At 50.8% G+C, this 23705-nt stretch overlaps 1 protein-coding gene across 1 annotated transcript; it reads left to right on the forward strand.

Annotated features, from left to right (window-relative positions):
• The first annotated feature begins 11566 nt into the window (after positions 1 to 11566).
• CUNH10orf71 (chromosome unknown C10orf71 homolog) lies at positions 11567 to 15868 on the forward strand. Its single transcript, XM_029244586.1, has one exon. The coding sequence runs from the start codon at positions 11567 to 11569 to the stop codon at positions 15866 to 15868; it is 4302 nt and encodes a 1433-aa protein (XP_029100419.1).
• Positions 15869 to 23705: the final 7837 nt, after the last annotated feature.

The raw sequence follows: 23705 nt of genomic DNA on the forward strand, positions 1-23705 counted from the left end.
GGCAAGCTGATTTCTTCAGCCACATCCCTGGGATGTCCTGGACTCCTACACGCTGCAGGGTTTTGAGGCCCCCTGTACACGTGATGTGGTTCAGGGGGGATTCAGACACATGCCAAGCCAGCGCTGCTGCTGGGGCCCCTAGTGCTAACCAACCATGTTCCTGGGGTTGGATGAAGGCGGCCTTGTGCTCTCCCAGTGCATGGAAGCCTCGGGGTCCATCTGAGAACCCTTGCCTTGCCCAGTCTAGCCCATAGGTTGGGGCCATTTAAGGGAAACCAAGCCAGGATGCAAGCAGAACCCCCCACCCTGGGGTGCCAAGAACCAGACCCGTGGAACCAAAATGGCCAAACCAGGTGTGTGATGACCTGTGCACAAAGGTGCGTTTTACGTGTGTAAGAGGCACTACCACTTAGACAGTGGAAATCTGTCTAAGGCAATATGAGTGTGGCGCAATGCCATCCCTCAGTTCATTCCAGTTCCACAGGGAGAAGGCCCAGGTCAGCCCTGCCTCGGCTGTATCTCCAGCACTAGAACGGGATGGCACGTAGTAGTGAACAGTTGTTGAGTGGATGGATGCATAAAAGAGCTTCAAGCGTGGCTTCTGAGAGCCCATGTTTACCTCTATTAGAATATAAATGAACTTGAAATTTCTGATTTCCAAAAGTCCAAAGGAGTTACAAGGACAGAGCGATCATCGCGTTGGGAGAGAGCTGGGAAGGAATCATCACGGGCCGGACAGTGGGGTCCTGGGGTCAAGGGCAGGTGTGATCCCAGCTCCAGCACTCTATAAGGGACAAGCTGCCCAGGTAGCTCCAGTTTCCCAGCCATAAGGTGTTAAGTGTTAGCAAGGAATGAATGAGGACAGGCACATGCAGCAGTGGCCCTGGACACTTGACACGAGTCTGCGCCCGTCTCCAACTGAGGAAGTTGATTTTGCCATGTAAAACGTAGGACATAGACAAAGACGTTCCCTCTGAAACAGCAAGTGGGAAGGCTGTTGGGAATTGCACAAAGAGGTCAAGAGCTTGGCCCAAGACGGACCAGCAGGGCACACGTCCAGAGCAAGGCACCTGCCCGGTGTGGGGTGGGTGGCAGAAGCTGTGCGTACAACGTGTATGCGTTCACAGGCTGGAACAAGCTGGCTGTGTTTGGTTTCACTGCACCAAACCGCTCCTCAAGGCAACCTCAAGTCAATGTCTCAAAAAAACACCCAGAAAGAGGAGGGGAAGAATCAGTTCCAATTTGTCAGGGCCTTCTGGGTGTGATAAAGCCAACCCCTGTCATCTCCACCAGCTTCCTGCTTAGCCTTTACTGAAAAGTGAAAACACCATTCAATTAAGGTAATTAAATCTACCCAAAGAGCTAGAGCTCAAAAACCACACTACAGGCAAGTGGTCAAACCCGGCAACAAAGCAAATCTCAACAGCTTCCTGTGCAAAGACGGGCAGGGATGCGAGGAGAAAGGAGGGGCCTGCTTAGCAGCCGGAGAGCATCCCTCCCAGCTGAGCAAGGACCGGCCACCTGAGCCTCCCCAGACGGGAGGGACCCTGTGTTGCCCGGTTGCATTGTTAGTTCTACTCCTCTGGTTGTCATGAAAAAGCTGAGCTGAGAAGATTCTTGGGAGGTGAATAGAATGATAAACCCTCCTTTTCTCCGTCAATCGTCAAGTCTCCCTTGAACTCCAGCCCAGGAGCCCAGGACACACCCTTCTGTGCTTGAACCCAAGGACCAGAGGGGTGAGGGTTTCATCCTGGAGAGAGTGTGGGGTGGTCAAGCGGTGAACCCGAGCTGAATCCCAGCCCCAGTTCTCTTTTCTACATGCTGTGTGACACTGAGCAATGTTCTGCACCTCTCTGTGCCTTTTTTTCTCCACCTAGAAAATGGTGACAATAAGACCTGTTGAACCCATCCCATAAGGGTCATGAGAATCAAACAAGATAATGGATCCCAGCGTGTGTCTTGAACCGCAGGGTAACATGCAGATATGAGTCATCCCAGGATGGACTTGCTGGATTGGCTTCCTCTGACTGTGATCCACTTTGGGTCCTAAAATTTGGTGAGGACCTCAGCTTGCCGGATGAAAAACAAGATTTCCAGTGCAATTTGAAGTTCAGATAAACAGTGAGTACCTATTTTTAGTATAAGTATGGGATGATTAATTTGATAGAGAAATTTGACTAATACAAAGTATAGCCCAAATATGGGACATACGTATACTAAAACAATGTTCATTGTTCTATCTGAAACTCATATTTCCCAAAGTGTCCTGTTTCTTAATTTACTCAATCTGGCAACCCGGCCATGCCAGACCACCAACTGCTACGTCCCTTACTGCGTCCTGACTCCAGGACCACCCGGGCCGGGGTCCCCAGCCCAGCTCTGTCACTCAGCAGCTGTGTGACATGAAACATTCTGAGGCTCCATTATCTTGTCTCAGAACCGAAGCTGATGGTGCACAGCTGCATAGAGGAATAAGGAGCTGGGGCCTGCCTGGGGCACCAGTCAGGGCTCTGGCTCTGTGGGCCCATCACACTTCCTCAGCCCCGGGGCTCAGATGAGTAGCTGTGTGTGGCAATCTGGATCAGGGTCCCCTGGCCACTTCCGGTCCTCACAGCCTGGGGCAGGCCAGCAAAGGTTGTGTTGCTTGACCTGTCGGGCCTGGGCTGGCTGCCAGCCAGGAGTCCCGTGGGAGACAAGGAGAACGTGAGGCAGCAGAACTTTTGGTCCTGCATTCCCACACCACACACTCGCAGCAAACCTCCGTCATCACATCCCTGTGGCCCAAGAAGAGCACTCAGCAATGGCAGCTGAAAGCTTTGACCAGTGGCCACCATGCCCCAGGCATCCTGTCAGTCAGAGACGAACCAGGCCGGCAACCTCACCCCCAAGGAGCTCAAAGCCTTCTTGGAAAGATGGATTCATAGCAGATAAAGTGGAATAAAGCAGCGCAAGTGATTTTTTTTAGAACTCTATAAGGAATAGGAGAACAGAGGAGGAAGTGGTCAGAAGCTGGTGACCTGGGAACAAAGAGAAACATTCCACGCAGAGAGACTGCCGCTCCAAGGAGGCAAGCCAGGGCCCACCTTGGCCTGCAGGTCCCTCATCCAGGGCACCGCACACCTGGCGGGAGAGGGGTATGGGGAGACTTCCAGCTTCCCCGCCGAGAGAGCCTTGAGGGTCATGCACAGCCATACGCAAGGGATCAGAAGAGAGAGAAAAAACTGAATCTACACAAAGCAGCCTATTCCAGTCCATGATAATTCAACAGCATTGTGCAGGATGACATGGAAAAAAGCACCATGTGAGAAAACGTTTTGGAAGAGTCCGAATCTAGTAATGACCGTGCAAAGGCTATTTCATTTCTCATGGTGACAAAAGACTGACTCATGGGGATGCTCCCTCAGATTTGGTTTGTTTGACATATTCTAAATCAAAAAGATGACCCTGGCAATGAGGAGAAGGCAAAACACATCCTCAAGGGTAATTCTCCCAGCCTCTGGCTACTGGGGCACATACACGCCCCCAGTTTTCCCCAAGCATGTCTTCACTATGGTTGTGCCACCAGAGCCTTTGGCCCCTCCCTGATGGCTGAACTGGAAAACCTTGTCCATTCATTCCTGTTGGGGACCCCATTTCCCCTTGTGCGCTCTGGTGCTTTGCAGAACCTGTGCCCAGCATCCAGCATCTGTGGATGGAGTGTTGAAAGACCAGTTCTCAGAGGGGCTGTTGAGCCTCCAGGGTTGCCTGTACAACACAGAGCAGATGCCAACACTTCACCTGCTGACACCTATAATTTAGGTATCGTATCAGTTAATGGCCATTTGCAATGTGGCTGTAACCAACACCCCAGTTAACGTACACAACAATTATTTGCTGGACGCTAGCCCTCCAGAGAGATTCAAAATCGTTCCCCAGCTTGGAACACTGAGTGCCATTAGAGAGACAAACAGGAAAATGGCAAAGTCATGAAGTCACGTATTTCTCCCTGATGTAGATGCTAGCCTATATTCACCCTGAAACTCAACCCTAACCTAACTGGCACACGCCATGGTGTGAGTGAACACCTTCCGCCATCCTGTGAGCTGGCTCTAAGGATAACTGCTCTGCCTGCTTCCTCCTCCCATCACAGGCAGATTTTATATGTTTTAGGGCTAGGAATCAAAAAGGAAATTAAATCCACCTGGATTCAAATTCACTAATTTGAAATGTATGATAATTCTGGAACTACTGGATTATAACTGACTTTCAGTTCAGTCCCACTAAGCCAGTCAATAGTGCGAATAATATCATGACAGAGGTGGAGGGATTTGCTCACTTTTTAACAGATATTTCTTGTGCTGTGCACTATGCCACAAGAGGAGATAGCCTGGAGAGCCAGACAGACACGGACCCTGCCACAGTGAAGCACCCAGGCTGTCAGGAGAGATAAGAATTCAACAATAATCACCCAGTTAAATACTTAATTACAATTATAATAAGTACTTCAAAGGAGAGGAGTATAGTGGGCTGTAAAAGCAGGTAGCAGAGAGATTTAAAACAACCTGAGGAAGCCGCCTTATTGAAGGGGCATGTGAAGTGGGTTCTGAAGTATACATAGGAGTTAAGCAGGTAACAGGAGAAAGGTAGAATTAAAGAACTCCAGGCGGAGAGAAAACTATGTGCAAAAGCCCTGAGGCAGAAGGTAGCACGGCATATTGAAGAAGCTGGTAAAAGTCCAGGGTAGCTGGAAAGCCAAGCATGAGGGGAAAAATAGTCCAAGATGAGGATGAAAAGGGAGGCTTTGTTAAGAGAGATTGATTGTCATTCTTTCAAACTGGAAAGCCATTGAGGGATTCTAAGCAAGAGGCTGACATGAACAGATTTGGTTTTTAAAAGCTGCTTCTGGGTATAGTGCAGAGAATGACTATGGGCTCCTGCGGTAGCCCGAGGTAGACATGACAGCGGCTGGGGCCACGCAGTGGCCGTGGAGATTAAGATCAATGTGCGGGGGGGCAAGAGACCTTTCAAAGATGAGACTCGTGGGACGTGGACATGGATCAGTTTAGGGGAGGCATGGAGGAGGGAGAGGCAGCGGTCATAGGTGACTCAGATTTCTGGGATCCTCAGAGGAAGAACTGGCTTGTGGAAAGGTCACGGATTCCATTTTAAATGTGTGGTTTTGTGGAGCTGTCCGGGGGCAGATGGAAACAGAGGCTGGAGCCCAGACAAGCTGCCTGGCCTGGACATGCCGTCAGTGTGTGTCTGCTCCTGGCGACGCTGAGTGTGGGTAAAATCGCCCAGCGAGACTAACAAGGGAGAAGAGAAGAAGCCCCAGGGCCTGGCGCAGAGGAAATCCAACCATCCAGGAGAGGAAGATAAGAGATGAACCGTTAGGCCGGGCAGGGAGATGGAAGGTGTGTGAGTCCCACAAATCAAGGTGGGAGAGCTTCCCAGGAAGACAGTGGCCAACGGTCTTGATTGCAGCTTAGAAGTTAAGTCAGATGAGAAACAACCTTACCCGTTGGGCGATCCACTGGGGGAGGGGAAACTAAAGGCAGAGTAAATGAGTCAAGGAAATAATGGGCGTGAGGAGTCAGGAAGCATTTAAGAGAGCAAACTGATTCTGAAGGCCATGGACATAAATAGGATCTTACCGTGCCATGAATAAATATTCATTCTCATTTCTATATATTCATCAGGGCAGATTCCAAGACCTTTTTTATAGCACGATTCAACGATATGCCATTCTCCCTCACTCACGCTACCCGAGGGGAACTGCACCCTTTCACCTGAAAAGTGCTCTTATGAGCCAGACTTTTCAGCAATTTGGGTTGGCTTCCGTCAAACAGCCCAAAGCAGGGAGGGAGCAGGGTGGTTTGTGCTGGCCTCTGGAGAACGTGTTTCGGCAGCAATGACAGTGAGCCTGTGACCCCCAGCACAGAGTGATGGGCTCCCTAAATGTCCACGAAGTAAATGCACCATGTCCTTCTGCATCTCTGTCTCATCCACGTGTGACATGAAGTGATTTCATCCTCATCCCTCAATGGTACCCCGGTGGTGCTGCCATGGGCTCTCTAGTTGGTGACACAAATCTGAATTTCCCAGATCGTCTTAAAACCCAAGGCCAGGGGTCCTTCTCAGTAGAACTTCTCCATCTTTCTTGCTCCTTCTTTTCTGTGCCTGTCTGCCCTCCATTAAAATTCTGGATGAAGACACCCAATTCAGAGCATTGCCACGAACGTTTATTTGGCTTCTGTGTTGTTGTGTTCAGTACACAAGGGCAAATAAGACTCCCTTCCTGGACTCATGGAATTTTCTTTCTAATTGAGGAGAGAATGAAGCAATCATCAATTCCTGAGACACATGGGTTATAATGTGTGGCAATACGGCATGAGCTATGGAAAAGGTGAACCCAGCGTGCGGTGGGGACACAAAGGACAGACTCGAGGGCCAGGGACGGGGCTAACCGGATAGCGAGCAACACAAAGTTGCACTCCACAAATCTGTGTTATTATGATTGTTAATATTACTAATAAACCACCATGGACTGGATTAATATCCAGGAGTTACAACATGAGGACAGTCTTTGGGAAACCCCAATGGTCTGCATTTATAATTTGCATAGTGGATTTATTTTAATTACTTCACATTTCATTCTGAGCACTCTTAAAATTCTCTTGGGCAGCTTTTTGGTTCTTTTAGCTGTCAAAATAGATGCTCAAACCTCCTGCCAACAGTAAATTGAACAGTACTGCCTGCCGAGTGGATTCAAGTTCAGCCCACTCTAGTTCTCTTTGCTGCAAAACCTGCATTATTAATTCACATGGGAAAAGGGCCTTTGGTCCAATTTGACTAGCAAAAAATGATTCACAGCTGGGCCATTCATATTAGAAATCCCAAAGACTTAAAACAGGTTCCTAAAGATTTCTTGGACCAGAGAAAAATTGATGAATATTGGAAGGGATATAAATCTACCTTGGTTTCCCCCAAAATGCCTGCGTTTGGAATTTTGTTGAGTTCAAGTATGAGAGCCAAAAAAAAGAAAATTTGAAAGCCAATTGTATTCCTGACATTTAAAGATAGCTTTTGTACTGAACTCGTGCTTGGCTTTTTGGTCCTTAGGGTTTTAATGAAATTATTTTTCTTCTTCTTTCTAGATGGGCAGCAATGACAGCGAATGTAATCATGACAAGAAGTTTTAAAACTACAGATCCTAAAACCCAGGAAGGCAGGCACCCACTACCCCCACACCTGTAACAGGTAGGTATCAACTCAAGAGTCAGCCCCTGGAAAAACCTTCGGTTTGGACTACCCTGCTGAAGCTTCCATTGGGTATCAGGAGACTAAGGGATGGGAGTGGGAGGATGAAGCCAACTTTATATCATCCCATCTGAACCCAGGTAAATCAAGTCAGAATGGAAGAAATTATCTGAATGAAGTTAGCAAGAGGGAGGTCTCTCTTTTTCCTGAGGCAGAAGCAATGTGGCTATCTTCTGAATACTCCAAACATCAGTGACCATCTTTTGTTACTGTTTGGAAGTATGACACGAGCCCAAGATCAGGTTGGGTTTTTTGGTCACACGCAACAGAAACAAAAACTGGACAAGTGAAGCAGAAAAGGATACGTATTACGAGGAAAGGGGAACCCTCGTGGACTCAAGGTGAGGGCTGAAGCTCCAGGCTGGGAAAGGACAAACAGGGTGCCTGCTGCTGCTGGAAAGCAGACTCCCTCCTTGCGTCACTCCAAGAGAAACAGTCCAGTGGGCTGGCCTGGGTCTCACGTCTGCACTTGGCCCTGAGAGGTCTATGCAGGCTCCTTGACTTTCAGCCCCAGCAAGACTGAACGCCAAGGGGAGAGGAAATTCCCCAAAAGGTACCAAGTGTTCTTACTTGAAGGAAGGGATGGAAGCAGAGTGTTTAAAAACTAACAAACATCTGCTAATAGTAGGTGGTATTTAATTGACTGGGGATGTTTACTTAACTCTAAGATTCTAATTATTTCTCTAAGGATGCTATTTCCATCTTAATGTGGAAGTAGAGAAACCCCAGTGTTACTGAGTTCAGTCGTTGCCGAGGTCAAAACCCCAGCATTCGGGACACCAGGGAGTCAGAAGACTCCCTGACTGTATCGGTAAGACCTCAAGAACAGAAAGCTTGACTTAAAATGTCCAGAGTCACGGAGGGCCCCCAATTCAGCCCAATAACACAGATTCCAGACGGGGGATGATTCTGGCCCAGGCTCACAGCCCAGCGCAGCCACAAGGACTCAGGAATGTTCCTCTGTCCACCAGGCCATCCTCAGCAAATTGGCCTTGAGTCATCATTGTTTGTCCCTCAGAGTTGCAAAGTGGATGCCTCAGTGTTATGAGTTGAATTGTATCCCATCCAAATTCATATATCGAAGTCCTAACCCCTCATGACCTCAGAATGTGATTTATCTGGAAACAGAGTCATTGCAGATTTAAGTAGTTAAGATAAAGTCATTAGAGTGAGTTCTAACCCAATAGGGCTGGTGTCCTAATACACAGAGGAAAGGCAACATGAAGATACACGGGAAGAAGGCAGCCACCTGCAAGCCGAAGAGGGTCTGCCTCTGTCCTCAGAAAGAACCAACCCTGCCCACACTTTGATCTGGGACCCCCAGCCTCCAGAACTGTAAGATAATGAATTTCTGTAGTTTAAGCCATCAGTCTGTGGTACTTTGTTACAACAGCACTAGCAAACAAATACAGTTTCAGGCTCCACGGTCTGTACTAAAGTGAGAAAAAGGGCACCAAGAGAATGGAGACAATGGGGATCATTCCCTTGATCAGAAAGGCAAGAGTTTTCCCAGACGTCAGAATGCTTCCACCCCTGTGGCCAGAACTAGCTGTGTGGGAGTCTAAGACCATGAGCATTTAGCTTCTGCAGTTTTTTGAGAGGAAGTATAAGAGAGAGAAGTGGGTGGGGACAGGGGAGAGGCTGGCCAGGTGCAGAGGCAGGGCTGATGCTCTCCCCTTTCAGGTGCCTTCTAAAAGGCACCTACTGTGCTTTCTGGGGAGCAAGTGGCCCGATTTTCAAGGCAGGGCTGAGGAGTATGTAAATACAGTCTTTCCCAGGGCCGTCAGTGGTGTCTCAGCAGCTCATCCAGTTTACTAGAACTTGGGGTCCTTTACTTTCTCTGGCAGCCCCAGCTCAGCCCTTTCATTCATAAAAATGAGTCAGCCTCCCAATGAATCAGCATCAGAAACCCACCGGAGTGCTGTGGTCAAGAGACAGGAAACAGAAAATCCCAAGGAAGTCTGGCCTCCAGGACCAAAACACAGCAGTGCTAGCACAGTGGCATCAGGCCCTGTGGGACACCTGGTGGGCGACCCTCTATGAGGAGCCAGGATAGGATCAGGACCCCTGCCGTGCAGGCCCTACGACGCTGGTGGCACGTCTTCATCTTCCATCCCTTACAGCCTTGTTCAGGCCCCTAAGCTTACTGCTCAGGCCAGCCAGGCAAGGAGGGGAGCGTGCGGGCTTGCCAGTTTCCTCAGCTGATGTGCCTGAATGGGGCCACTGTGTGACAGTGTTGCATCTGTCAGCTGCTAGAATGTTCACTGTGCCAAACGCCCCCAACTTGAGCCCACTCTAGGGTCTATACTTGCTCTTTTCTCTAACTTTTCATGTACTCATGTGTTCATCCCCTGCCCTGGCCAGGCCTGTTCTAGGCACTGGAGGCGTGTACCCAGTGGTAGTAATCAGGGTCCCAGCAGGAAGTAACATCCTTAGACAGAATCCAGAAGGGAATGCAATGAACCACCTCATACCTATTAGGATGGCTACTAACAAAACAAAAAAAGCAGAAATTGGAATTCTGTGCGTGGTTGGCAGGTGTGTAAAATGGAACAGACAATGAGGAAAACACTGTGGCAACTCCTCAAAAAATTAAAAACAGAACCATATGATCCAGCAATTCCACCTCTGGGTATGTGCCCAAAAGAATTGAAAGCAGGGTCTTGAACAGATATTTGGACACCCATGCTCACAGCAGCATTATTCACAGTAGCCAAAGGGTAGAAGCAGCCGAAGTGTCCACTGACAGATGAATGAATAAACAAAATATGGTGTATACATACGATGCAATACTGTTTAGCCTTAAAAAGGAGGGAAATTCTGACACATGTTGCAGCATGGATGATCCTTGAGGACATGGTGCTAAGTGAATAAACCAGTCACAAAAAGACAAACACTGATTCCCCTCATATGAGGTACCTAGAATAGTCAAATTCATAGAGGCAGAAAGTAGAATGGTGATTTCTAGGGGCTTGAGGAGCAGAGAATGGGGAGTTGTTGTTTAATGGATACAGAGTTCAGTTTTGCAAGATGAATGCACTTAATACTACTGAACTGTACACGTAAAATGGTTAAGATAGCACATTTTATGTCATGTATATTTCACCACAATTTAAAAAAAGAAGAAGAAAAGAATGCAATGAAGGGACTATCACAGAGGTGTAGGCAGAATTAGGGAGACCCCAGGATGTGGAGTCACTGAGGAAGTGACAGCCACTCTTCCGGCAGCCCCAGGGGACAAGGGCAGCAGTGTTGCAGGGCCCAGTGAGAGTCAGAGCCCAGGGGAGGGGCTGTAGTTAGAGAGGACTGTAGTGTTGCCAGGACCCCACTCCACAGTCAGAAGCGGGAAGTGGGGGGACAGAAATGCCAGGAAGGCTGGGTCCCCCTTGATCCGAGCTCCCACCAGTACCTCCCACTGGCCACACCCAAGGGCAAGTTAGAGAGTGAAGGATCCCTGGTGAGGCAGGTTCTGGGGGACTGTGCCCTCTTGGGGTGGCTCTGGGACAAGGGCAGTCAGCAAGCAGACAGCCTAGTGGCTCCTGAGCTCCGGGTTCTTACAGCCTAAGGAGGGGATAAGCAACAAAGAAGTACATTTAGTTTTAGATTGTGCTCAGTACCCCAAAGAAAATAAACCAGGCCCTGTGAGAGAGAGTGAGGAGGGAACACCCTGTGGAATGCCAGGGAAGTTCACTCTGCAAAAATGACACGTCTGGACCTTAGGCACTGTATTAGTCAGGGTTGTCCAGAGGAACAGAACCAATAGGATGCATGTACATATACACGGAGGAAGAAGGAGATTTATTGTAAGGAACTGGCTCATGTAACAGTGGGACTGGCAAGTCTAATATCTTCAGGGCAGGCCAGCAGGCTGGACACACAAGGGGGAGTTGAAGTTGCAGGTCCAGTACAAAGACTGGAGGTAGAATTGCCTCTTGCTCGGGGGATCTCAGCCTTGTGGATGAGGCCCACCCACGCTGTGGACAGTAAACCGCTTTACTGACATTTGACCAAAAACTGGGCACAATGGCCCAGCCAGGTTGACACGTAAAATCGACCATCCAGACCAGCGTGTCATGCTTATATGGAGCCGCTAAGTTGAATATTATATTCATACCCTGCACTTTCTCCTTTTGCAGAGAAAAAAAAATTCCCACTTTGTAATTGCCTCTGGTCATCGGGAAGCTCCAGTTTTGTGGGGAGAGGGCTGCATCCAACCCTTCCTAAATCATCACCCAGAGGCGCCCACTGACTGACAGGGACGAAGAGGATGCAGGGGAGTAAGAAGTGCACGGACGGCTTCAGCGACACCTCGAGCATTGGCAGCGTGCTGGACGATGCAGACAGGGAGGTGAGCAGCCTCACGGACCGGGCGTTCCGGAGCCTGTGCATCTCAGAGGACGCATCCTTCCATGACTCCGACCTGGCCCTGTCCCCGGATATCACTCGCCAAGTGTTCGGGAATTTTCACCAGAGAACGGTGAGCCATACCCATAGGAAAAGCGGCATTTGGAGCCAGTTACCATCCCAAGGCACGGAGCATGCCGGCTGGGCGGCCACGTTCCAACAGCTGCCCAAGTACGTTCAAGGGGAGGAGAAGTATCCCAAGAGCAGCCCCCCACTGACACCAGCCCAGAGGAGACTGGAAGTGCCAGTTTCCGGCCTGAGGAGCAGCAACAAACCTGTTTCCAAAGTGTCGTCACTGATTAAATCTTTCGACAGGACTGAAAGCCAACGTTGTGACAGCAGGCCTCCTACCAGCAAGCCTCCAGCTCTCAAAAATCCCCCCAAATTTGCTCCTCTTCCAGAAAGCGGTGTCAACTTCTGCTTCGATTCTGCCGTTTTGACGGTCAGGAGGGTGCCTGCTGAAGTCTCCAGCACCCATAAGACTAGCCACCAGCCTGGCAGGAAGCACGGACAGCAGGAGTCCCCCAAGAATCCTGAAATGGCCTGTCATGGCCCCAACAGCTTCCTCCCAACGCCCGAAAATGCAGTCAACTCATTTGAGTCAAAGTTCCCCTCTCCGGCCCACAGGGCAGCCACCAGCGAGACTGGAAGGGGCCAGGAGTGGGCTTGCAAAGGGACCTTTCTTCATAGTGAAAACAGTGCTTTTGAGTCATGGAACGCCCACCAACCCAGGCTGCCCGAGAGGAAGGATGCTGCTGACACTGTCACAGAAAGCAAGGCTCCCAAGCATTACGAGGACACGTCCTTGTTAAGAGAGCCCCCGGCCTCTGAGCACAAAGCCTCCCCCTGCCACATCCGAGCCGGCTGCGGTCAGGAAGAGAACAGGCTGGCCGCAGGGACTCACTCCACATCTGGAACCTGGGGATCTAGGGATCTGGGAGCCCAGGTATTTGCTACGGAGGGAAAAGCTTCCAGCTCACAGCCTGAGCCTCCATTGAAACCGACCCATGCCCCCTGGAGGAAACCAAAGTCTGGCAAGGGAGGTAAAGAAAACCTACAAGATGCTTCAGAAGAGAAGAAGCAGACCAACTGGAGAGGCCCAGCCTTGTATACAAAGCACAATCCCCAGGGGCAATTTCCAGAAAAGGATGCCCTCGACATGCCTGTGGACCACCACGAGCATTACGATCCTCCTTTCAACATCAGTAAGCTTCTGACCCCTGTCATACCCAACAAGCATGTGCTGGAGTCCTCCAACAGCCAGCCAGCAGAGGTAACCCCATCACCCACAGGACAGCTAAACGGATACCAAGAGAAGGATCCCGGTGAATGTCAGTCCCGGGACAGTTACAAATCCAAAGCCCCCAGCCTGCTGTTCAACCTCAAAGATGTGCGGAAGTGTGTGAAGAGCACGTACAGTCCCTCGCCTCTCTTGAAAGGCCCTGATGAGAAAACCAGAGGCAAGCAAGAATCCCTCAGCAACGGCGGCCTCCTTCCCAACGGGCTCGAGGAAGGCCCTCCAGATGAGCTTTCTAAGGAGACACCAGCTGATGCCCCTTCTGTGTCACTCATCAGTACGCAGAAGGACCCCAAAGCTGACCCCGGTGCAGCCTCTGCAGACAACTACCTAACTCTCACCTCACCATCACCTAACACCAAAGCCCCCTTCTGTGTCAACGGCGAGGCCGCCGACAGGAACAGCTATGAGAAGGACGATGCCAATGGAGAATCGGAGATGGGTGGTGCCAGGCCCAGCTGGCGTCCAGACTCCAGGGAACACTGCCCCAGGAAACATCTGTCTCTGAAGCTTTGCAGTGGAGACCCTGAGGCAGGGAAGGCTGCGGAGACCCCAAAGACCTCCGGCCTAGAGAATGGATTCTTGAGATCCGTCTCTCAAGAAACAGAACCCGAGAGAGAGGCAAGCCTTCAGAATCCAAACTTCAACCAGAAATTCTCTCCAGGGCCCCTTTCTCCCGAGGAGGAAGATGTGTTTTACAGTGACAGCCAGTCTGATTTTATGCCAGGCCTCAAAAGTAAGAGCAAATTCAGCACCAGCTCTTCAGATCAGTCCTTTGCCTCGTTCGAGGACCAGCAGAAGATGTGGTTTGCCGAGAGCCAGCAGGAAGAAAGGAGGAATGACGTGAGTGTAGGTGACAGTCAGAAGGATGAGAAGGAGAAAGTGATGGAGGAAGATGAACTACAATACCGCACCTTGAGTAATGGGCACGCATGCATGGAGGAGCACAGCAGGTGGGGATCCTTGCAAGGAGAAGAGGAAAGTTTGCCAGAAGGTAGCCCCGGGAAGGCGTCGAGGGAGGAAGCTAATTTCAGAGGCACTGGCATTGGGGGAAGTAAGGATACAGCTCTTTCACATGCCAAAGACCTAACCCCTTCACCATGTTCCACTTCAAACAAGCACATACTCTTTGCAATTAAAGACAACACCCTCAGGGCCACCCCCGTGATAAAACCCATCATGCTGCCCCTCCTGAGATCCATGTCCTCAGATTCCCTGCTGGGCACTGGCCACAAAGAGGAGGAACTGCCAAGGCCAGGCTGGGGCAGGGATGCTGGTCTTTGTGCCCCCGACAGCCGGGAAATGCCCAGCACTCTGACACCCACCAGCGTGCAAGGCACACACTTGAAGGGGGCGGCCTGTGAGGATATGGAGGACCGCGGGTGGGGTCGCAGCGCAGCCAGGTCAGAGACGTCCCAGGCAGCCCCAAAGGGGTATATCACATTTCCTCCACTCACAGGAGAGGGCCAAGGGTTGAAGCCACCCCGAGAGGCCGTACATAAAGTCGTGGCCAGCAATGGCAAGAGCAGTTCCATAGACCAGGGGAAGCTGGATGCTCCAAGGTGCATCCCCACGATTGCTTTGCCAGAAGGCGACCTAGAAGACCAGCCACCCCTACAGAAGCTTGGAACCCGTTGGGAAGAGCAGGCACAAGGCTTCCAAAGTCACTTTTTGTCTACACCCAGAGCACAGCCCCCGGGGAGAAGACTGGTCCCTGGTGAGCTAGCAGCTTCCCCCAGCGCCAGCTCCCTGGAAGAGAACAGTGCATGCTCCCCTGCCACCAGCAGCATTTACGATGATGCTTACCAGGCCCCCAGTGAGCCCAGCCTGCTGCCAGGGGAGCTTCCCCACAGCAGCCCCTGGGCCAGTCCCCGCCCTGGCAGGGTGGCGCAGAGGGAGGACCTGACACATGCTCTCACGTGGGAGCCCAGCTCCGACCCCCAATTGGAGCCATCAGCAGAAGACCTCAGGACACTTTCTCCAAGGGGCTCATTGTTGGACGTGACCACCAGCTCAGCTGGCCTCCTGGAGAAGCCAGAGCCTCCTTCTCAGCTGGAGAGGGCGGCTGGCAAGCCTCCAGCAGTCCCACCCAAAACAGAGAAGGCCCTGCGGCGGGCCAAGAAGCTAGCAAGCAAGAGGAGAAAGACTGACCAGCCACAGGAAAAGCATGGCGAACGCCGGGAGGAAAAGCTGCACCCCGAGGACTCAGAGCGTAGGCCACCTTCCCCTGGAGAGAGGCCCCCAGCCAGGTTCCCCATGGTCCGTTCCCTGCCCCCTCCCGTGCGCCGCCACTCAGTATCTGCCTTCTCAGAGCCGATCCAGAGGCAGCCTGGGGGCTCCCAGTCCCTTACACCCCTGTCCCCTTACCCTGCCACCCAGAAGGTCCTCCAAGACCCCCAATCTGGAGAGTACTTTGTCTTCGATCTGCCGCTCCAGGTGAAAATCAAGACCTTCTATGACCCAGAGACGGGCAAGTACGTCAAGGTCTCCATCCCATCCTCTGAGGGGGGTTCCCCTGAGCCAAGCCCACCGGATGCCCTTGCTGCTCCCTACGTGCTGTACCCGGGTTTCCGGCCCCTGCCTGTGACAGCCTTGATGCCCCTGCGCTGCTCCTCTCAGCTCTCTGCCCCCACCTTCCTAAGGCAACGCCCTCACACCGCCGAGGCAGCTGGCCCCAGGCCCCAGAGCGCCCAAGATGCTGGCCTGCAGCTGGCCTCTGAGCCTCCCAGTGACCCCACCCAGCACCCTGCAGGCCAGTGCCCCGAGGGGCGCCCCCAGAGCCCAGGGGAAGAGGTGGGAGATGCTCCGAGACTGCATATCATCTCCACTAACGACCTAGAGGACTTTGCCATGGAAGGCATTTCTTGAGAATCACAGCAGACTAACCCACCCCCCAATAAACCCAGAAGAGCTTACTTCTCCCTCCCCCAGAACAATCAAACACACACACACACACACACACACACACACACACACACACAAACATCAACTCATACTCAGCCTTCTGAGATCCCTAAAGTTTCAAAGGAAGTGAGGATCCTCAGAAAACCCGACCTGCAGGGCTCCGCAGGGCTCCCCTCCCTGGGAGGGCGCTGCTCTGCTCTCGTAACAAGTCCCTTCTGAGCCTCTTCCTGGATCCAGGATCTGCTCCACTTCTTTTCTCCTCCCCTCCCTGCTCCCTGTTCTCCCCTGGCCCTGCCACCAGGGTGGGTCCAGCCTGATTCCCTGAGAAGCTGTTCCCGCCAGCATTCCACCCACTCCTCCTCAAGGGTCGGCTCGCACAGTGAGCAAACCCCAGGGCCCCCCAGAAGCACTGCGCTGCACTGAGCCCTGCCCGGCCAGCAGACCGCCCAGTACACCCCCTCCTAGGTCAGGTGTGGCACTCGGCGGCCACCCCACCCTCGCTCAGTCAGACACAGCAGGCCTTTCCAGTTCACCTTAGCGGGGAAATGGCTGAGGGCTGAACCAAGGCAATCTTGCAGAAATGTTTATTTGAATAGAATGGGTTTTCTTTACTGAGGAAACTTTCCTCTGAAGGCTATTTTCTGATCACCTTGTAAAAAGTGAAACAAGTTTGCAGATGCGGTTCTGTCCCTGGACTCCTGTCTTTCTTCTGTGGGCAGTGGTGGGTCTGCGCTGGTGAGTAAAATGTCGTGCCTTCCAGGCCTCCCATCACGACTTGGCAGCCACCCAGGGTCTCCGCTCTGAAGAGAGTGGCCTCGACACCCACCGCGGTCCCAGAGTCCCTCCTTGATCCTTTAACACCTGTCCGAGGCTTCTCGGGCCAGGCTCTCCACCAGCGCTGGGGCGGCAGAGATGAGCAGGACCCACGTCCGCCATCGAGGATGACCTGGGACCTGAGTCAGGCCCTGACGGTCCCGATTTAATGACCTATGCTCAAAAGGAAATCGTTTCCCCCAAGTCCCTCTGGGAGTTGGAGGGAAGTATCTGAATCAGCTGAGGGGAACAGAGTGCTGTCACCACCTCTGCACCTCTGAGAGCAGTGAGGGTCTGTGAGCAATGCCCACTGTGGGCAACGTGCTGGGAAGGAAACAGACCGGCCTCGTGGGCCTCCACCCGGGGCTTCCGCTGAAGCCTCTTAATTCTTGTGCTGTGGGAAACACGGGCTAGAGTGCCTTCAGCCTTGTTTAGAAGGGGCAGCTGTCAAGGCAGCTGTCAGGACTGCACTGCTCACGTCCCAGGAGACCACACAAAACGTATCACCCTGGTCCTTTTGGCCAACATGCCATTTCCAGGCTGGGAAGGTGGGGAGGCACCCAGCTCACCACGTCCCAGACTCGTGCAAATACTGGGGTTTTGAAGATATTCTGGGTCGTAATTTGGACTCAGAATTTTACACCTGTTTGATTTTCCCAAAAGTGCAGCCACACCTTAATTTCATTCTGAAAATGTTACACAAGTCCCCCAGCCTTGGCATAGCTCGTCTACACCTGGTGAGTCAGCCGGGTAGTTAGCCAAGAATTCAGGTGGGCCGTTGTCTGAGAAATCTGGTTCGCACGAGTCACTCACCGGGCTGCCAGTGAAGCGAGCTGGGACCTTGGCTCTGCCACCAAATCGCCGAGCATCCTCTCACCTGTTTTCATGTTACTCAAATAAGAAAGATAATATCTCATTTCAAAATTCTCAGGGCCCAGGAAAAGAATTACCTAACAAAAAAAGAGTCCCCCGGTTAAAAAATAACCATAGTTACAGTAACCACAAGGAAAAATATACTTTACATAAGAGGAGCTTATGTTTGGGGACCAGTCATCTTCTGTCTTAGAAGCAATACGAGCAAGGATATTGAAGGAGCCAAAAGCATCAAGATAGATATTTGGAGATCAAGGTCAACTCCCCAGTCCTCTTTGCTCCTGTGAATGTAAAAGAGGAACAGGGCATCTGGCAGAATGCAGCACCCACTCACAAATCTAGACTAAGGAGTCCTTGGACACCTGGCTCTCCAGCAAGTCAGCTAGAGGGAAGGCTTCCGTCACTTACAGCAAAGTACCTAAATTCCTAAAAAGCAGATAATGTCTCCAGGGGACAAAAGTCACTGAAGACCAACTCATTTGCAAATGAGTTTCTTTCAGTTTCTTTCTGTTTGGGGTTGGGGGGAGTCATTTATGCCTCCTTCCTTCCTCCTCCCCCCCCCCCCGCTTCCTCCCTCCTACCCTCTTTTTTTCTCTTCTTTCCTCCCTCCCTTCACAAACATTTTCAGAGTCCCTGTGCTGTGCCAGGCGCTCCACTGGGCATCAAAGATACCATGATAATAAGATCTGATCTCTGTGCCCAGGGAATTAAAATCTAACAAAGAAAGACAGTTACAGTCCCACATGGTAAGGGATGTAATAGGGTGGCCTGAAGAGCACCTGACTCATATCCTGGAGGGAAAAAGGGCTTTCCTGCAGGAATGACACCTGAGCTGAGCCAGGAAACACAAAGCTGTGCACCAGCTTGTGAAGAAACAAGAATTTCCCCCCTTTCATCTATCTATCAAACAAAAGTGACATGTGCTAGATACTAATGGATCTGTCTTGCCATATCAAAGTGTATTGGTTTAGCCAATCGTTCTTTAGCATTTCTAATCAGCACGAGCATAGAGCCAGTGTAGCCAGGCAGGATAGACCTTTGCTGATACGTCCCTCCACTTCTGAACTGAAATTTCACTCATCTGAGTTGCCTAGAAAAACCACTGTTTCTATCATTATGTTTAGTAGGGTAGTGGTAAGAGTTGTGAACATATTGTTTGTGGAAACTGTAGGTAAAGACCACGCCTACATCTTCTGTTTACTATGAGTTATGGCCCTTCACTATGAGTTATGGCCCTTCCAAGTGTCTCCTGGGGAGGGGAGATAAACGCAGAGCACCTCGAGGGAACGATCAAAGGTCCTGGGGCTGCTCAACGGAAAATGACCAAGAGCTTACACTGTCCATCACACAGGCTGTGCCAGCCCCTGATTGGGGAGATTTGAGCCTGGTCTCCGACCTCACTACAAACCTATGAGAGGAACCCTCATTAGCTTCCTGTTACTGTAAATAAGCAAAGGCCCTGAGACGTGGAGTAACTTCCCATAGTCAACAGTCACTGAGTGAGGGGCCCACACAGGAACTCAGGTCTCTCTCACTTCCAGGCAGGCACTTGAGCCCCCAGTCATGCATCTCCAAGTGTGGTCCGTAAAGCAGCAACCTCCACATCACCAGGGAACTTGTTAGAAATCCAGAATCTCCATCTGCATTTTCAAAAGATTCCCCAGTGATTTGTTTGCACATTAAACTTTGAGAAGTGCTAGCAGCTCCTGTCTGGCCTGGAAAGGAGAAGATTTAGGGGAAACAAATCGATATCTTCATGTCTCTCAATATCACCATGGGAGGGAAGAGAAACTTACACGTCTGGGTGGGAGAGTTGCAGGGATGCTGATTCACACTGACTATGAGAAAGGCATCTCTAATGACTACAGCTGTCTCCACGTGGCGCAAGTGGCTTGGGGAGAGCTAAGCTCCCTGTCACTGGAGATGTTCAGTAGAAGCCAATGACCCCTCTCCCAAGACAGGGATGGATGCCGATGTCAAAGGGGGCCTAATGCCAGCTTTTGAGACCCCAGGCTCCATGTGGGGCTCCAGCATGCCGATGTCATGAATCCAAAGTCTACACAGGGGATGGCCACGTGAGTGAAACATACGAGGGAAATGACTGCACATAAAAGAGGAGCTCTGGGCAAAACCCAAATTCTATGTATGTGAAAAGCATTTGGGCCCAGAGAACAAACACCCTGACACTGGACACAATCACCTTGTGTGGTCCTTCCACATCATTGCCATAAGTGGAGCCCCCATCTCTACTCTTCCGTGCACTGGTAGCCTGTCGTGTACCTGTGTTAGGTATGTATCTGAGGGCCCTCCGTCCAGCCAGGTGACCCACTGTATGGGGCAGTGTGACTTCAAGGGGCCTCCCCATCTGTCCTGATCCACACACGTTGACCACCCTTCCCCTGCCAAGTTTGCTGACTTCCCAGAGGGTGGATACCTTCTGATGGAAACCTTTGACCAATGTTCAATATCACTAGGGATGTTCAAATCAAAACCATAATGAGGTGTCACCGCATACCCATTAGGATGGCTACTGTACAAATTAAAAAAACCCAGAAAACAGGTGTTGGTGACGTTGTGGAGAAAGTGGAACCTTTATGCATTACTGGTGGGAATGTAAAACAGTGCAGCTGCTGTGAAAAACGGGATGGCAGGTCCTCAAAAAGTTAAACAGAATTACCACGTAATCTGAAAATTCCATTTCTAGGTATATATACAAAAGAACTGAAAGCCAGAGTTCAAAGGGATATTTACATACCCACATTCATAGCAGCATTATTCACATTATCCACAAGGTGGAAGCAACTCAAATGTCAATCAACGAATGAACAGACAAACAAAATGTGGTATATACGTGCAATTGAATATCATTCAGCCTTTAAAAGGAAGAAAATTCTGACACATGCTACAACATGGATTAACGTTGAGGACATTATGTTGAGCGCAATGAGATAGTCACAGAAGGATAAGTACTGTATGATCCCACTTTTATGAGGCACTGAGTAGCCAAACTTGTAGAGACAGCAAGTAGAATGCTGGTTGCCAGGAACTGAGGGCAGAGGCGGTGGGGAGTTGATATTTAATGGGTGCAGAGTTCCAGTTGGGGAAGGTCAAAAATGTCTAGAGTTGGATGGTGGTGAATGTACTTAATGTACACTTAAAATGGTTAAAATGGTAAATCTTATGGTGTGCAAATTTTGGCACAATTTAAATAAACAGAACAAAAAAAGCCTTTTGACCAGCACAAACATCCCATTCACCCTGACGCCCCAGCGCAGGGTTGGAGGTTAAAGAAAACGCTGCCCCTGGTGTGGCCAAGCACAGGCTGGTCTCCGCCTTCTCCTGGAGACAAAGGTGCAGGGTTCGGGATCACGGTGGGTGGGGCTGCTCAGATCCACACTCTCATGATGGCACAGCACCTACCCCTGACTCCACAGAGGAAGATGGAGGAAGAGGAAGCTCTAGGGTCCTGCCACCCACACCAGGTCCTCCTCTTCTTGGCTCCCATGCTCAGCAGCCTGTGCGCATCCCCTGGTGGCCCAAGCCACAGTCCTGGCCGCTGTCCCCACTGCTCCCAATCTCTTGCCCCCAATTCAATCAGACCCCAAATCTGAAAATTCTCCCTTCGGACATCTATCAATGAGCAGCCGTCTGCACCGCATCACCCCTCAACCCCACTCAGAGCACCCTCACTCCCCCCACTCCCAAGGTGACTCCCTTCCAAAACAAGGGTAGTCCAAGGCCCTGCCTAACACCCCAGGGCTCCCTGCTCACCCCAGCAAAGAGTCAGGCTCCAGAGAAGGGCGTGCAAGGCTGCCACATGCTGGGGACCCCCGTCTTCTCCAGGCTTATCTCCTGCCTGTTCCTACAACTCCTTTGGACTCCCACCAACTCGAGCTTCTTTGAGTTGACCAAATGGGCCATTTCCAGCCCCTCCGCACGCTCTTTGACTCCTCTACAACACACAGGGCCTGTGTCTTCTCACCCACCGGCTGTGCCCCGCAGAGTGGAGTCGGTGTGCAAGTCGAAAGTCAAGTCAGAAGGCGCCATGCCACTTCCATCGGTCCCCTGGAAGGAGTGCCCTGCGAGTCCTCAGCCACCACAGGGTAGTCCACGTACCCTGGTTCACTCTGTGTGGAGAAGCCCACCCTGGCCCACGTGGAGGTGGCCTGGAGAAGCCCTGAGACAACGCAGAGAGAGAGGAAGAGATCCGCCCCCTCCTGTTCCAGCTCCAACTTCTGGCTGCCCAAGCCAGCACCGCCTCACTAAGCCATTCCCAGATTCCTGATCCACAAAGCCGTGACAGATAACAAAGTGATTGCTGTCATTTGAAGCCACTAAGTTTCAAACTTACACAGCAACAGGTGACTGGAGCCCTCTCCTTCCCCAGCCCCCCTACCCTCTCCACGCTCACCTTCTCCCGGGACCCTCTGGACCCTCCCCTCCCCACCAGCCTGCTCCTGCCCTCTCCTGTGCGTCTTAAGGTGCTCTACCTTAGACCCCATCTTCTCTAGAGGGACACCCCTGACGCCCTAACTGCTGACCATGCACCTCGCTTTCCAAGTCCACCAGCATGTTGTGTTTCTCCCATCCCAGCCCATGTTGTAATTGTCTGTTTAACTGTTTGTCTATCTCGCCCCCTCAATGCTCACTTTTGGAGGGAGGGATCTTGCCTGTCCTCACTCATTCCCAGCAGCTAATACGGTGCCAGGCCCAAGGTAGGCCATAGGTAAACATCACTGAATTCCATGGAATTCTTGTTCTAAATTCTAAAAAGGGTCTTTCGGGAGAAGAAATCCATGTCATTTTGATCTTATTTCCTCACTTTCAAAACTACTTGTTAATACTAACTAGATGAGTTAAGCCAGTCCCACACCAGAACAGGCACCCTACTCCCCTGATCCTGTGAGATGTGCAGCTGCGGAGGCTGTAGCCCCACAAATGGGATCTCAGGCACCCAAGGCCCAGGAACAGATGTTCCACGATGTAACCCATAAGTCAGCATTCACACTTAACTAAAGTTCTTTGATGAGAAATTCCAGACCTGCCAACAGAAGGAGGCCAAAAGGGTTACCCAGGACTCACAACAACATCCAAAACCCAAGTTAGAACCAAATTATTATTTGGTCTTGTGATGATAAAATGATGAGGACATTAGACAAGTTGTATTAAGTGAAAGTGGTGAGTGTACCTGAATTCTATTTATTGACACAGAGAGGACTCGGCATCAGACCACAGTCTTCTGAAGTATTTCATCGTGTTTGACTGCCAAGTGGTAAGGCCAGGTTAGTACTGATGGGGTTTTAACCCTTAAGTCACCTAAGAAAAATCAAGGGTGCTCTCCTTTAGGACAAGGAGGATAAATTAAGCCGGTTATCTCTCTTCTCATCTCCCCTCAAAGTGTCTACAGTTCCATAGATGGAGAAATAAATATTATTACAAGGAAAAAAATGGCTCTAAAAGGTAAATAACATCACCACCTAAGGTGTCCACACCTTATCAAGCATGGAAGAGCTTTAGAAAATTCTAGAGGAGACACTGTTTGACATCTTCACATCTCAATGAATTTCTCTATGAGTTTTTGAAACAGGCTGACTCTGAAGGTTGTTGGGAAGTCAGATCAGCCACTAAGATTTTCGTGTTGCCAAAAGTTCCAACAGTTTCCTCTGAGTATGTTCTTGAGGCTTCAAAAACTTAAAACTAGTTGACCCAGCTAAGCACATTTGTTAAAGGAACACTGACCATGTTATCTTTTCTGATAACATGTCCAGCCCCAGGGGAGACCTTTCCCTCTTATACTCTGCATGGCAAGGGGGAGAGGGGGCAGGGCAGAAGCCACCAGAAGCCAGGAGGGAGGAAGGAAGAAGCCATATGCTATCCCCTCCAAAAAATGTCTACCACATACTTGAATCTAATCTGAATCCTCCAGGCTGTTGGCAGAAGATGCTAAGAGAAAGGGTTTTTCTAAGTAAATCTGAGCTCATGTTGATGGCCCTGGTCTAAAATAACTCTCAGTGCAACTCCCTTCTCTCTGCTGCTTGAGCAGGGACTCCAGCAAACCAGAAGAGATATGTCCTTCCAAGGACATTGGAAACATTGGATGTGTCCTTCCAAGGAC

This window comes from Monodon monoceros, unplaced genomic scaffold (assembly GCF_005190385.1).
Source record: "Monodon monoceros isolate NGI ecotype Baffin Bay Population unplaced genomic scaffold, NGI_Narwhal_1 Super_Scaffold_4, whole genome shotgun sequence".
Classification (NCBI taxonomy): Eukaryota; Metazoa; Chordata; class Mammalia; order Artiodactyla; family Monodontidae; genus Monodon; species Monodon monoceros.

What these genes read in the sequence shown, in the direction of transcription:
- CUNH10orf71 (XM_029244586.1), top strand. Translation starts at nt 11,567, where the DNA reads ATGCAGGGGAGTAAGAAGTGCACGGACGGCTTCAGCGACACCTCGAGC.